Source organism: Aotus nancymaae, unplaced genomic scaffold (genome assembly GCF_030222135.1).
Source record: "Aotus nancymaae isolate 86718 unplaced genomic scaffold, 86718_ANA_hifiasm-v0.15.2.pri h1tg000016l, whole genome shotgun sequence".
Classification (NCBI taxonomy): domain Eukaryota; kingdom Metazoa; phylum Chordata; class Mammalia; order Primates; family Aotidae; genus Aotus; species Aotus nancymaae.
Window position 1 is genome coordinate 81,542,478 of NW_026988428.1, and position 15,337 is coordinate 81,557,814.

Below are 15,337 nucleotides of genomic sequence, written 5' to 3' on the forward strand. Positions count from 1 at the left end.
TTTTGTGATAAAAGCAGTCACCAATGATTGATGCCTAGTTTTTATAATTCATTAGTTACGATAAACTATTGATAATGTAATTTCATTATTTATTTATTTATTTCTCTTCTACAAAGAGAAACTTTGCCTCATCTATTACTTAGTTATCCAGTGACAGTTTTATTTTAGCAATGACAAAATAAATGTTTGATTGTATACTTTATTAACCCTGCATTGTACAAAGACAATTAATTCATTGTGCTTGCATGTGTGTCATGTGAATTCATATATATAAACACATTTGATATGTTTTAATCCATTTTGATTGTTATGCTTATTGGCCAGTAAGAGCCTCTTCGAGTTAGCTCACAGGTTCTACTGATATACCTTTGTATTCTTTGATGTCTTTCTTACTAACTAGAGTCACAGGACATCCCAGCTCATTATATACATTATCTGCCCAAACCTGAAATCAACTGGTCCTCCAAGCAACCTTGCTTTCTTTTACTGGGAAATGATGTTTCAGTAACACAATCTGAATGTGAGGAATGCTCATTGTGCTGAAATGAACAGTACTTCTAGACCTTCCAGGGAAGGAAGTTATAAAAAATCACACATACACACACACACACACACACACGCACACACACAGAGAGAGAAAGAGAGAAAGAGAGAGAGATTTTTAAACATCATGAGTTCATGCTGATACTTTCAATTCTAATGTGTACTACAGAGAATAGTGGTTCTCCAGGGTACTGGGGATGCTAGAATTACTCATTTTTAAAATCCAGCATTCCATTCAAAATATTATGAAGATAAAAATTCTAGGACAGTCACTTATATGATTAACAGTTTTATTTAAAATGCATACATTATTTTCATGTCCTCCACCTTTTATTAAAATTGAACTATGTCTATGTTGTCAGTGCAGATAGTCATATAAAACTGTCTTCAATATGTCGCTCATCTGTCTGAGGTCTCTAAGCTAATATGGTGAAACCCCATCTCTACTAAAAATACAAAAAATTAGCCAGGTGTGGTGGCATGCACCTGTAGTTCCAGCTACTCAGGAGGCTGAGGCAGGAGAATTGCTTGAACCAGGGAGGTGGAGGTTGCAGTGAGCCAAGATCACGCCACTGCACTCCAACCTGGGCGACAGAGCAAGACTCCATCTCAAAAAACAAAAAAACAAATGAACAAACAAAAAAACACAAAAAATATGTTAGATATTTAATTATCAGCAACAGTCTTTATGCTGATATATCTCTGTCATTATGATTGTCTGAAGCTTGTTCTCTAGTATTTATTAATAAAAGTCCATAAGAACAATATTTCCTGGGTTCTTTCGTGTTTCCTGAGTTCCTGAGTGATGTCAGTTTGAGAAGCTTTAATTTTGAAGTCAGTCAGTTTACGTCCTTGGTTCAATTTTCTTTTCTTGAATACCTAAAATATATCACAGTATTTTCTTCTGGCATGAGGTTTTGGTGCCAAAAAGTCTGGTGACAATTTTCTTTCCCATAAAGTTATAAGACCATGTTGGTCTTTTTCACTGCTGTGACTCATGACATAGTACTTTGTTTATAACAAAATGCCTTTTCATGTCTTCATCTTTCTTCTTCATCTTTGTCTTTTTATATTCCACATCTTCTATTTTTCTTATTCCTATTTTTCTTCCTTCCTGTTTTTGGCCTTTACTTTGCCAAACTGATATCCTCTGTATGGAAACCAATTTAAGGACCTCCTCTTCCTCTTCTCAGACCTGTCAGAAAAACTGTTACTTCCTTCAAGTTAGCTTAGGAGTCTTCTATTCTTGAAATCTTACCCAACCCATTTTGACATATTGAAATCTTCTTTTCCTAATGACTTTGCTTACAGTTTTAATGTAAAAAAAATTCCCTGAGAAACATAATTTTTGAAAATAATTTTCTAGTTCTCTCATTCATTACTAAGAGAACATTCAGTAAAACAAGACTTAAGCAGAGGAAGGGGATCTACATATTTGTTGCAGCAGACAGAGAAAACAGTAGCCACAACATCTTCTGATCAGTAAAAGTTCTCATTGTCCTGGAATTCTCTTCAGGAAAGATTTCTCTGACAATAATCGAATTATTATTATTTCTTCCTCAAAAGCCACTAGGTTGTACTTATGCAGCCCCCAGTAAGTGTCGTATTTCAAGGACTATCAGGATTCAGTCTGTGGGTTTCGTTCACTCTCCCTGACTTTCTCTGATGCAGGTTTTATTCCCACAAAGTCATTTACCCCAAAGTTGTTATGTGAAAACAGGAGGCTCACTTTTTATTGTCTTATTTACTCCTAAGACACACTCAGGTGCACTGATCGAATTACTGATTCAACTGCTTTATTATATTTAAATTTGAAAATTTAACAATGCCTAGGAATCAAAACATTCTTGAAAGGTCTCAATGTCCCGCACAAAATTATCTTTGACATACTGCACATTCTAAACAAAAACATACCCAACATATAGATCTCAAATATTTTCTTCATGAATTTTACCTTTACTTTTTCTAAGGCAAAATAAGCTTATCAATATTCTATACGAAATTCTACAAATAAAATAGAGCCTGTGTCTATTAAAGTGATTTCTATATTGTACTGTAATATAAATTTGTATCTATGAACTACTTGAGGGCCAGAGCTGTATTCTATATTTTTTATATCTTTTTTATTCCAAGTGCTCTGTACAGTGCTTGACATATATATTTACAAACAGCTACTGAATAAACAAATGTGCAAATGAGTAATAGGTTGTGAATAAATAAATGTATTTATTCAAGTCAGTATCTCTCAAAAATGAGAATAAATGATAGCTTTGAATTTTCCATATGCAAGAAACTTTAGGCTGTTTAATGAGAAGTGAAACTTCTATAAGATTATATGTGAATAAGAAAACATCAATTGTTCACATAAAAGGGCAGCTGATGGAGACTGTTTAAAGATTAATATTTTCCCCCAGCACCTCATCTTCACTTAAATAAAAATAATATCAGAGCTTATGTAAATAATAAAAAGTTTATCTTATCACTGAATTCCAAATTAGAAATGAAAAAAGTAAAGTAATGTAAATAATAAAAGATCTATCTATCTATCTATATGTTTGGTTCTTGTCTTTGTATTTCTACACCAAATCAAACTGAGGAAGGTCAGGTTTATGTCTTGCTAAAGTATGATTTTCTGTGTGTGTGTCTGTGTAATATATATGCTTGGCTCAGCATGTGAGAAGAGACTTGGGAATTGGTTGAGAAGATGAAACTTGGGAATTTCCGAATATCCTTCCAGCTTAGAGTCCTCTCAGTAACCAGGTCAGCAGCCATAGTTATAGACTTCCCTTCCACCTCACTAAAAATACAGATGGTTTAGCTCAATTGGCATTGACTCATTCTGTCTTGGCACAATCTCTATCTCCTATGACATTTATATAAATTAAAACACTGGTGAATGTTATATTCCTAAAATTTGTTATCTGAAATAAAGATCATTTTTATTTAGTCCCATAATTTATTTCTTCCACACTCTTCTCATCTTTCTCCTGTAGATATACTTAGTAATGTGGCCAGAACTTTTTGGATCAAGAACAAACGTTTTCAGAAAGGTTCCTTTTCTTCTTTGTTCTTTTGTAAGTAAATATTTTTATTCCTATTCTGAACATTGGAGCTGTATGAATGATATTTACACCTTTGTAGATTTAAAAACTAGAAGCAGCTGGTAGGAGCTGTCCTTTTTCTGAGAGGTGCCGAAATTTTGTCTGTACTTTCTCTTTGAAGCCAGATAAGTAATTAATCCTCAACAGAAACTGACCTCTTGCAAGTTGAACTGAATAGATGGTTATAAGAAGTGTAGTACACTAAGGAGTTGTCGTTAATAATGCTACCTTTCAAATATCACTGTTTGAATTGAGCTGAACTTTCCAACCAAAAATAGAGAGCTGTTCTTTATGTAGTCTTCTACACTTATTCTATTCTCTGATTTTCCAGTTAATTTAGGAAATACCGCTTTCAGTTTGCATATTGTACTACATCTTCTATTGCTGCTGTAATAAATTATCACAAACTTTGTGGCTTAAAGCAACACATTTATTATGTTTCAGTTCTGTAAGTCAGAAGTCCAACATGGGTCCCATTGTGCTAAGATTAAGATTTCATCAGGGCTGTATTCCTTCCTGGAGACTCCAAGGGAGAGTTCCCTTGACCTTTCCAGCTTCTAGAGACTTATTTTCTTAGCCATGTGGCACCTTTCTTCATCTTCAAAGCCAGAAAAAGTGGATTCAATCCTCACATCACAGCAGCCTGATCTCTTCTGCCTCCTTCTCTCATTTTAAGGATCCTTGTGATTATACTGGGTCCAGTAAGATAATCTTTCTATTTTAACGTCAGCTAATTAGGAAACTTAATTTCTTCTGCAGCCTTAAATCCTCTTTGCCAGGTAACTTATCATGGTCACAGGTTCCAGGGATTAAAACATGGGACTATTTAAGGGAACACAGTTTTGCCTACCAAATACATTTTCCATAGTTCTGGAGTTGAGTCTTACTTAAATCAGGGACTCATACAGACATGCCTTCTCAAATATGTCACAATTGCTGTTAAACTACATGTGTAGTTCTTTCAAACTCAAAGTGTATGACTTTTAATTATTTTATACATTACTTCATAGTGCAAAATGCAAACATTTATTGGCTGAAACTCAATAACATTTTATTTGTTTGTTTATAAACTAAGAAATATTGTAGCTTCTAGAATATGACAGCAAAAAGAAGATTGAAAATTATTAGAAATTTCTTAACACAACCAAATTTAATATTGAGAAATGGATCTGGAACAGGTTGTGTTTTTATTACATTTTCAATATAAAAAGGTGTTTCTCATTCTCCTTTATCTCATGATAATGAAATTTTTTCAAACAGGCTTCTAACCCATTTCAAGCTTGCCGTGAGAAGTACTTGAAAAAATTGTTGTTATTAATAAAAATTAAAAAGTTTTTAACCCTTTATAGTGGAGATAGTTGAGTTGAGTTAATGCTCTGTTTCAGGGCCAAAATCCAGACGTGCTCTAGATGTCATCCTAGTATGTCGTGTTCACCTATATGCTTCCTTTAACCCCTGTTTATAATAAATCTGTGAACATAAACTCAAGCCTTAGATAAGTTAATACACTTTTTTGTTTCTCAGTTTCCTCATTTGCTCAGTGATAGTTATATTATATATCTGACTGCATGAAGTGAGAAATAAATATGTCAAAACATGTAAATATCTACATATATATAAAGCATTAGCACAGAGTAGGTGCTCAAAGAATGTTAAATATCATTATTATTAACAATAACATGATGGTCCAGCCTAAAGGAATCTTTAATTTCAGCATCAGACCATTGATACCTTATTTAAAGACCTTCCTGTGGATCTATAAAATTTAAAAAACTCAAGGTTTTGGAAACACCAAATATTGTAAAAGTCACTTTAATGTAGCTACATTTACCATAATAAACTAAAAGAAGCAAGTCAAGCTAAGAAAGAGTGGAACAGAATATTAAGTCTTGTTGTCAAAATTAAAGTCACACCTGCTGAAAAATTCTGAGTTCCACGACAGACGGTTGAAGGAGTACAATTTGCTGTAATGAAACATAGCTCACACTACAAACATGAAGACAAAAACTGCCATTCCTAAAAAGGGAGTTTCAGGTAGATAATAATATAGCTATGTGACTCATGAATTCTTATAATAGCTTTTTTTTGCTGTATTGATTTTTATTAATTAAGCATTTAAAAAATTAGAGTTTTGCTTCATGAGGTACATATAGGGGAAGTAAAATTTTACCTTTATGTTTTCAGGATTTTTTTAAATTGTACTTTAGGTTCTGGGGTAACATGTGCAGATCATGTAGGGTTGTTGCACAGGTACATACATGGCGAGGTGGTTTGCTGCCTTCATCCCCCATCACCTATATCTGGCATTTCTCCCCATGTTATCCCTCCCACCCTCCCCAACCCCCTGTTACTCCCCTAGACCCCCCTCAACTGACCCCAGTGTATGATGCTCCCCTCCCTGTGTCCACATGTTCCCATTGTTCAACACCCGCCTATGAGTGAGAACATACGGTGTTTGATTTTCTGTTCTTGTATCAGTTTGATGAGAATTATAGTTTCCAGATTTATCCATGTCCCTACAAAGGACGCAAACTTATCATTTTTTATGACTATGTAGTATTCCATGGTGTATATGTGCCACATTTTCTTTGTCCAGTCTATCATTGATTGGCATTTGGGTTGGTTCCAGGTCTTTGCTATTGTAAACAGTGCTGCAATGAGCATACATGTGCATGTGTCTTTATAACAGAACAATTTATAATCCTTTGGGTATATACCCAGTAATGGGATTGCTGGGTCAAATGGAATTTCTATTTCTAGATCATTGAGGAATCACCACACTGTCTTCCACAATGGTTGAACTAATTTATACTCCCACCAACAGTGTAAAAGTGTTCCTATTTCTTCACATCCTCTCCAGCATCTGTTGTCTCCAGATTTTTTAATGATCGCCATTCTAACTGGCATGAGATGGTATCTCAATGTAGTTTGACTTCCTCCTTTGCTAACTCAATACCCTTTATTTCTTTTTCTTGCCTGATTGCTCAAGCCAGAACTTTCCATACTATATTGAATAGAAGTGATATGAGAGGGCATCTTTGTCTAGTGCCAGATTTCAAAGGGAATGCTTCCAGGTTTTGCCCATTCAGTATAATATTGGCTGTGGGTTTGTCATAGTTTTTATTATTTTGAGATATGTTCCATTCATACCTAGTTTATTGAGGGTTTTTAGCATGAAGGCTGTTGAATTTTGTCAAGGCCTTTTCTGCATCTGTTGAAATAATCATGTGTTTTTTGTCTTTGATTCTGTTTATGGGATGGATTACATTTATAGACTTGCATATGTTGAACCAGCCTTGCATCCCCAGGATGAAGCCTACTTGATCATGATTAATAAGCTTTTTGATGTGCTGTTGCATTTGGTTTGCCAGGATATTATTGAAGATTTTTGCATTGATGTTCATCATGGATATTCACCTGAAGTTTTCTTGTTTAGTTGAGTCTCTGCCATGTTTTGGTCTCAGGATGATGTTGGTCTCATAAAATGAGTTAGGGAGGATTCCCTCTTTTTGTATTGTTTGGAATAGTTTCAGAAGGAATGGTACCAGCTCCTCTTTATACATCTGGTAGAATTTGGCTATAAACCCATCTGGACCTGGATTTTTTTTGGTTGGTAGGCTATTAATTGCTGCTTCAACTTCAGTCCTTGTTACTGGTCTACTCAGGGTTTCAACTTCTTCCTGGTTTAGTCTTGGGAAAATGCAAGTGTCCAGGAATTTATCCATTTCTTCCAGGTTTACTAGTTTATGTGCATAGAGTTGTCTGTAGTAATCTCTGACGGTAGTTTGCATTTCTGTGGAATTGGTGGCGATATCCCCTTTATCGTTTTTTACTGCATCTATTTGATTCTTCTCTCTTTTCTTTTTTATTACTCTGACTAGTGGTCTATTTTGTTGATCTTTTCAAAAAACCAGCTCCTGGATTTATTGATTTTTTGAAGGTTTTTTTTGGGTCTCTATCTCCTTCAGTTCTGCTCTGATCTTAGTTATTTCTTGTCTTCTGCTAGCTTTTGAGTTTTTTTTATCTTGTTCCTCTAGCTCTTTCAGTTTTGATGATAGGGTGTCGATTTTAGATCTTTCCTTGCTTCTCATGTGGGCATTTATTGCTATAAATTTTCCTCTAGACATTGCTTTAAATGTGTCCCAGAGATTCTGGAACATTGTGTCTTCATTCTCATTGGTTTCAAAGAACATCTTTATTACTGCCTTTATTTCATTGTTTATCCAGTTGATATTCAGGAGCCTGTTGTTTAGTTTCCATGAAGTTGTGTGGTTTTGAGTTAGTTTCTTAATTCTGAGTTCTAATTTGATTGCACTGTGGTTTGAGAGACTGTTTTTTATGATTTTCATTCTTTTGCATTTGCTGACAAGTGATTTACTTCCAATTATGTATTCTATTTTAGAGTAAGTGCTGAGAAGAATGTATATTCTGTGGCTTTGGGGTGGAGAGTTCTGTAGATGTCTATTAGGTTTGCTTGGTCCAGATCTGCATTCAAGTCCTGGATATCCTTGTTGATTTTCTGTCTCATTGATTGTCTAATATTGACAGTGGGGTGTTAAAGTCTCCCCTATTATTGTTTGGGAGTCTAAGTCTCTTTGTAAGTCATTAAGAACTTGCTTTATGTAACTGGGTGCTTCTATATTGGGTGCATATATATTTAGGATAGTCAGCTCTTCTTGTTGTACTGATCCTTTTACCATTATGTAATGCCCATCATTGCCTCTTTTGATCTTTGTTGGTTTAAAGTCTGTTTTACCAGATACTAGAATAGCAACCCTTGCTTTTTTTTTTTTTTTTGCTATCCATTTGCTTGGTAAATGTTCTTCCATCCCTTTATTTTGAGTCTATGTGTGTCTTTGCATGTGAGATGGGTCTCCTGAATATAGTACTGATGGTTCTTGACTTTTTATCCAGTTTGCCACTCTGTGTTTTTTGATTGGAGTGTTAGTTCATTTACATTTAACATTAATATTGTTATGTGTGAATTTGATCCTGCCATTTTGTTACTGGTTGGATGTTTTGCCCTTTGGTTGGTACAGTCTCTTCATTGCACCATTGGTCTTTACCATTTGGTTCTTTTTTGCAGTGGCTGGTACTGGTTTTTCCTTTCTGTGTTTAGTGTTTCCCTCAGGAGCTCTTGTAGGGTAGATCTGGTAGTGACAAAATCTCTCTAAGCAATCTAAGCTTGTTATTCTAGTTAGTATTTCATCTAAACTTTTTTCAAGGTTTTCAGTTTCTTTGCATTGGGTTAGAACATGTTCCTTTAGCTCAGAGAAGTTTCTTACTACCCACCTTCTGAAGCCTGCTTCTGTCAATTCATCAAATTTGTTTTCCATCCTGTTTTGTTCCCTTGCTGGTGAGGAGTTGTGTTCCCTTGGTGGGGGTGAGGCGTTCTGGTTGATGGTTTCATCCTTTTTGAGCTGGTTTCTTCCCATCTTCTTGGATTTATCTAGCTTTGATTTCAGGTAGCTGCTTGGAGAGGTGGCCTTTCCTTTGTCTGCCTGCAGAGGTGCTGCTAGGCTGCCACCGATTCAGTGGAGCTGCTGCATAGATTTACTGTGTCTTTTGTTTATCCAGGAAGATTAGGCCCACCTCTGCAATGGCAGCTGCTCTTCCCCCTGCCAAGCTTGATCGTTCCTGGTCACTCTCTTACTGATGTACTGGCTGCAATACTCTCAAGTGAAAGGGCTTCAGACTGCTGGGCTTTGTAGGGGAGGGATCCTCCCAGCCATATTGCCTGATTCCCTGCTTTCAGATCCCTTTCTTTCTATGGGGCAGGTAGCTCTGTCCCGCAGGTTTTCTCAGCATCAGTGAGTGCTTCCACTTAGATCTGTCCCAAAAACTCTGGCACTGCCAGAGTTGCTGCTCAGCCTGTTCAGGCAGTTCACGGTGGCTTTTCAGCCCAGCAAAGATCTCCTGTTCTGTGGGTTGTGGAGGGCTTGGGTGAAGTGCAGTATCCGAACTGAAGTCCCAGAGAGGGAGATCCCCTATTCCTCCAGTCAGTTGCATGCACCTCCTGGGTGGAGCAGTGCAACTGCCTCAACTTGTCCTTTTTGTTTTATACCCACTGGCCAACCATACTACAAAATGAACCTGGTACTTTGTTTGGAACTGTGGAGACCACTCGGCTTCTGCATCTCTCTCGCTGGGAACTGCATTCCAGAGCTGCCTCTATTTGGCCAACTTGGAAACCCCCTATAATAGCTTTAAATAATATTTTGAGATTCATTTTCTGGTTAACACTTTATTCTATACACCATTTACATATATCTCTTGAAAATCTTTCGCAAATTTATCAGTTAGTTTAATTACTTTACTGAGTATATAAAGTATAATAAATCGAATTCATTTATTCTTCAGGTGATTATGATTTTCAAAAAAATTTAAATGCCAATGTAATAAAAATCAAATTGCATTGCAAAAAAGATGGATACAGAATTATTTGATAGTCATTACCAGAATTATCCTTTAAAAATTGTTTTTGTCAGAATAAAAAAATAATATATTGTTTTTGTCTTTAACACATGCACACACGTAACTGTTAAGAGAATTAATAAATCCATCAAAGTGAAGTAAATACTTCACAATTTCATTTTTCTCCTGACTTAACTGTGGTTTTATAAAATTTATTAAATAATATGGTCAACAAATGAGCATCTACTCCGAGTGAAGCAGTGGACTAGGCACTGAGTTGTAAGTAAGAAAAATTAATAACAAATATGATCTGATGATCTAATGGGAAAATAAAATAGTACATATGTAATTACAAGTGTAATTATTAGTCACAAGGAGAAGTGTAAACTGTAGAAAATAAGTAGTTTTACCTTCCCTGGGGGCTTAGAAGTTGAAGGAGTAATATTTTAATTAAATCCTGAATAACGAAAAAGAATTTGCAAGGCAAGAAGTAGGATTAGTTTCCAGGATAACACCCTGGGCAAATGTCAGTTATCAAAAATCAAGTTCTTTTGAGGAGCCAGAAAGCCAAGATGATGAAAAGAAGAGAATTAAACTGAGTAGTGTGAGGTGCAACCAGAGAGTGTTTGGTGTCAGGTGTCATTAAGGAAATTCCAAGTCAATTGAGGAATTACAAATATTATCCTGAGATGGTAGGAAACCACTGAAAAACTGTAGCCAATGAAGATATTTGGTTAGTGTCTTAAATAAAAAAACATACGTCATTGGATTACTGTATAGGGCACAAGAATGGATTGCAGAAAACGTAAAAGCAGTCCCAGGGGCAATACAACGTTTCAACTGAGAATATGAAAGCTTTAAATGAGGAAAAGGGCGGTGATAGAGAGGGAAAGATAGATTTAAGACATACTTACATAGTACATCCTACAAGGACTGGTGGATTACTGGATATAGAAGAAGAAAGTTGAGGAAGGATTCAAAGATGAAACTCTGGTTTCTGGTTTGAGCAACTAAGTAAATAACTGGGTCTTTTTGCCCTATAGAACATTAAAACAAGAGCAGGCTCTTGGGTGAATTGTGATTAGTTTTGGACTTTCACTTGGAGACTTAAAAAAAAAATCCAAATGGAGATATTGATTAAGTAATAAGAAGAGTGGCCAAGGTTAAAGTCATTGACAAATAGAGGGGATGGTAATCTAAACCACAGGAGACATGAAATAATTTACAATAAAAGAATAATAGGGAAGAAAATGAGCTCTGGCAAGGATGAGATGGAAAATGCATAATAGGAAAAAAAAAAACAGTGTTTGAGGAAGAGCAAAACAGAAAAACTCAGAAAGTACAGTGTCATAGAGAGTCAATGTAAGAAAGCAAGAAATTATAAGTATGGTGAACAGCATCAAATCCTGTGAAGAGATAAATTCAAAAAGAACTAAAAAATGTCATTTGAATTTACTAACATTAAGCCCATTGATGAATTTAATGTTAGTAATTTTAGAGAAGTATAAAAGGCTTTGTAATTATTTAGAGTTGTTGAGGGTAAAGGAAAGGGTCTAGCTAACCATTTTAAGATGAATTGTGGTGGGTAGAAAAGAGTTAAAACCATGTCCATGAATGCGGTAACTGCTGGTCAAGAAGAGACTGTTTAGCTAATAAGAAAGAGACTTTATTTAGCATGCCAACATGCTTATAGATTTCCCTCTGTACTCAAATAATAAGTGGATATTCTGTAGAAAAAGGAGAATATTGACTTTGAATAGATTCATGAAACTTTCATTGTAATTAAGGTAGACTTATTTTTCTATCAAGGAGTTTTGTCAATCTATCCAAAGTCAATATTTTCCTTTCAGATTCATAATGTTGTAAGCCCTGATAGAGTTTTATAGTACTGAAGGAATTATTTCACTTGCTAAGAAAAGTCCACAAAACACTTGTTTATAGTTATTTACCATGTATCTGTCTTATAAGCTCTTTTCTTTCAAATTAAATATTTTTTCTTTCCTTTTATCCTCTTTCTAGGACAATTTCTGTCTTCTTTTGTATTATCAAGGAGATATTTGGAGCAGAGTCAACCCTCTCAGTTACATAAAATAAAAAATGGCATATTCTTGGCAAACAGATCCAAATCCCAATGAATCATATGAAAAGCAGTATGAACACCAAGAATTTCTCTCTGTAAATCAACCCCATTCTTCTGGCCAAGTCAGTCTGGGTTTTGATCAGATAGTAGATGAGATCAGTGACAAAATTCCACACTACAACAGTGAAATTGATGAAAACACCTTTTCTGTGCCCAGTGCACCAGAATGGGACTCAAAAGGGCATTCATTAAACAAAGCACACCAAATATCTTTGAATGAATTCATTTCTAAAAGCCCTGAACTTTCCTGGCATCAACTTAGAAAAGCACCAGTAATTGGTTTTAGTCCTTCTGTGTTACCAAACCCCCAAAATATGAATAAAGAATGCCCCTGGGGAAACCCCATAGGAAAACATCATGGTGCTGATGATTCCAGATTCAATGTTTTAGCTCCATCATTCACAAGTCTGGATAAAATTAATCTACAGAAAGAATTAGGAAATGAAAATCATAACTACCACATAGGATTTGAAAGTAGCATTTCTCCTACAAATTCATCCTTCTGGACTGACTTCATGTGGAAAGAAGAGAACAAAAGGAGTGGACATATGAACATTGTAGAACCCTCTTTGATGCTTTTGAAAGGCTCTCTTCAACCCAGGATGTGGGAAAGTACATGGCAGGAGAACATAGAGGTATGTATAATACATGTCAGTCTAAACATATGAATATGAAAGACTCATTCAATAATATATTGGATTAATTTGGTACTGAAGGTAACTGACCATAAAAAGGGAAATCTATTCACATTACTTTTGAAAAAAATTATTTTCATAAATAATGTGTTTTTGTATGAATGATTTTTTTTCTGAGAAAAAGGGAAATACATTTTTTAAAATATCATCTGTAAAGTTCCAGTTCCAGGTTTATCAAAACTATTATAAAATTTTATTTAGTTTTAGTTATGATACTTACATTTCATTGATAAAAATAGCAGAGTTGAAGTTTTCATGGATAATATTTTCTATTTTTTTTAATGCACATACACAAACACACATATCTTTCATTACATTGATACATTGAGTCACATTGTAATGATTTGGAACTTTATATCATTATTGGTAGAAAAAATGCCCCTCTACCCAGAGGCTCTTAATTTATACTATTGGCAGGCAACTTCTATTGAGATCATTCCAAGCACAGGAAATTAAGTATTCATTGTGTGACTCATCTTAATGCTTTTATTACTAGCTTTCCAATCATTTTAGTAAGCAGAGTTTTTTTCTGTATTTGAAGATTTCTCTACTTACTTCTCTGCTTGAGTCTAGATACAAGTAAAATCAGAAGTAAATATTATTGCAGAAGAAACATTATTGTAGGTGCAGTGTGCTGGGTGAGGCAGACAGGTTCTTTATTTATTCAACAACTATTTATCAAAGCCTTAAAGTATATTGCGATATGCTATCCAGAATGAATGCAAAGAAGAAAATTTGGTACCTGAATTCAGGAATAGATACTGTTCATATCAACTTGCAAACAAATAACGGCAACATTGTAAAATAACAGATGGAGTAAGTGCATAGGAAAAGAAACATCTAATTCAAATTCACTTGCAAAAGAAGTACCACCTCAAATGATCTGAATTAAAATTCAGGAAATCTTAGGGCTGTCTAGTTCTGATCACAATAGGGTAATAATTACTAAACTTTCCCTACTCCTAAAAACTAATATACAGGTAGATGAAATAAATGAAGTAGCTGATTGCAGCTGTTGAATAGGCAGTGTAGAACATAAATCCTTGAGAAAAGTGAGCCCTGTGATCATCTCAGTCTGTGCCTGAGGGCAATTTCATGCTGCTATGCAGGCTGGTAGAGCCCAGTTTGAAAAGCAGCATCACTGACTGAGAAGGCAGAGTCTGCAGTTCCAAGTTGCAGAAGCAACTATGATTTGACAAGCAGAGTGCTAAAGAAGAGGTAGCTTTGAAATGGGTACGGGTCAGAACTCTAGAGAGGACTTACTGCTTGGCCAAGTATTGGGATGTGCTTGCAAGGCTTGGTAGATAATGTCAGCTTTTGACTGAGAATTGGATGGGATTCTGTTAATTATACAGAATTAAAGTTACAATGCAGAAATTTGGGCCAAATTAAAGAAGAGACTGAGCTGAGTACTTCAAGCATTCAAATGAAGCTACAAAACCATGTCTTAAGAGTAAAACTCGTGCTCTAAAATGAATGCTACATCAACCAAAATAGATGTGGGCTAACAAACAAAAATAATAATAATAAGGCAAATAAGACAAGAAGGATTTTAACTGCCTGCCAAAGGAAAAAAAAATTTAATTATGATTTACAAAGTGCCATCTATAATATTCAATATAAAATAAAGATACATAGGTATATAAAGAAGCAGGGAATTTTGTCTCACGCTCAAGAAAATAAACCTATCAGTCAAAAGAACCTCTGAGATAATCCAGATGTTGGAATTAACATGGGGACTTTAAGTTGGTTATTAAAAGTATGTTCAATTTTAAAAGATGTTTATAATGGCTAGCTCAATGATGATCTCAGCAGGAAAATAGAAACAACAAGAAAACAAACAATCAAAAACAAAGACCAAGTCCAGTGTTGAAAACAAAATATTTGCCATAAAATATTACTCTATGTGCTTAACCACAGATAGGAAAGAATAGAATAAAAATAATAATTTGAAAGCAAAACAGTAGAAGTTATCCAAATTGAAGTAGAGAAAACACAGGGATCATATAAAAATGAGCAGGGATTCAGAGACTTATGAGACAAGAAACATAATATGTGGACAATTGGAATGCTACAGGAGGAAAGAAAAATAGAGAGCAAAATTAATTTGAATAAATAATAGTCAAGAAATTACTAAAATTTGATAGAAAATATCAAATTATAGATCTAAGAAGCTCACCACAACCCAAACGGAATAAATACAAAGTCAGCTACATGTAGACATTTTATGCTCAAACATCTAAAAACCAAAATAGAAAATTATCGAAGGGGGCAAAAAGGGAAGAAAAGATTTCACACAGTGGAACAAGAATCTGAATGAAAGCAAACTTCTCACTGGAAACAATGGAAGCCAGAGACAATAGAATGACATTTTAAAATTCTTTAAAAGAAAATGAAACATACTTCTATATCCATTGAGTATAAGTTTCAAAATCAAAAACAAA

General features: G+C 34.8%; 1 protein-coding gene across 2 annotated transcripts in view; it reads left to right on the plus strand.

The window, feature by feature from the left end:
• Window positions 1-15,337, plus strand: part of PIK3C2G (phosphatidylinositol-4-phosphate 3-kinase catalytic subunit type 2 gamma) — a 419,361-nt gene that overhangs the window by 30,995 nt on the left and 373,029 nt on the right. The window contains exon 2 of one of the 2 annotated variants that reach the window (XM_064377719.1): window positions 12,078-12,833. In XM_064377719.1, the coding sequence (XP_064233789.1) occupies window positions 12,156-12,833 (678 nt within the window). In that variant the 5' untranslated portion in view covers window positions 12,078-12,155. Of the gene's footprint in view, window positions 1-12,077; window positions 12,834-15,337 lie in introns of those variants that run through there. The other variant, XM_064377720.1, reaches the window with a different exon arrangement.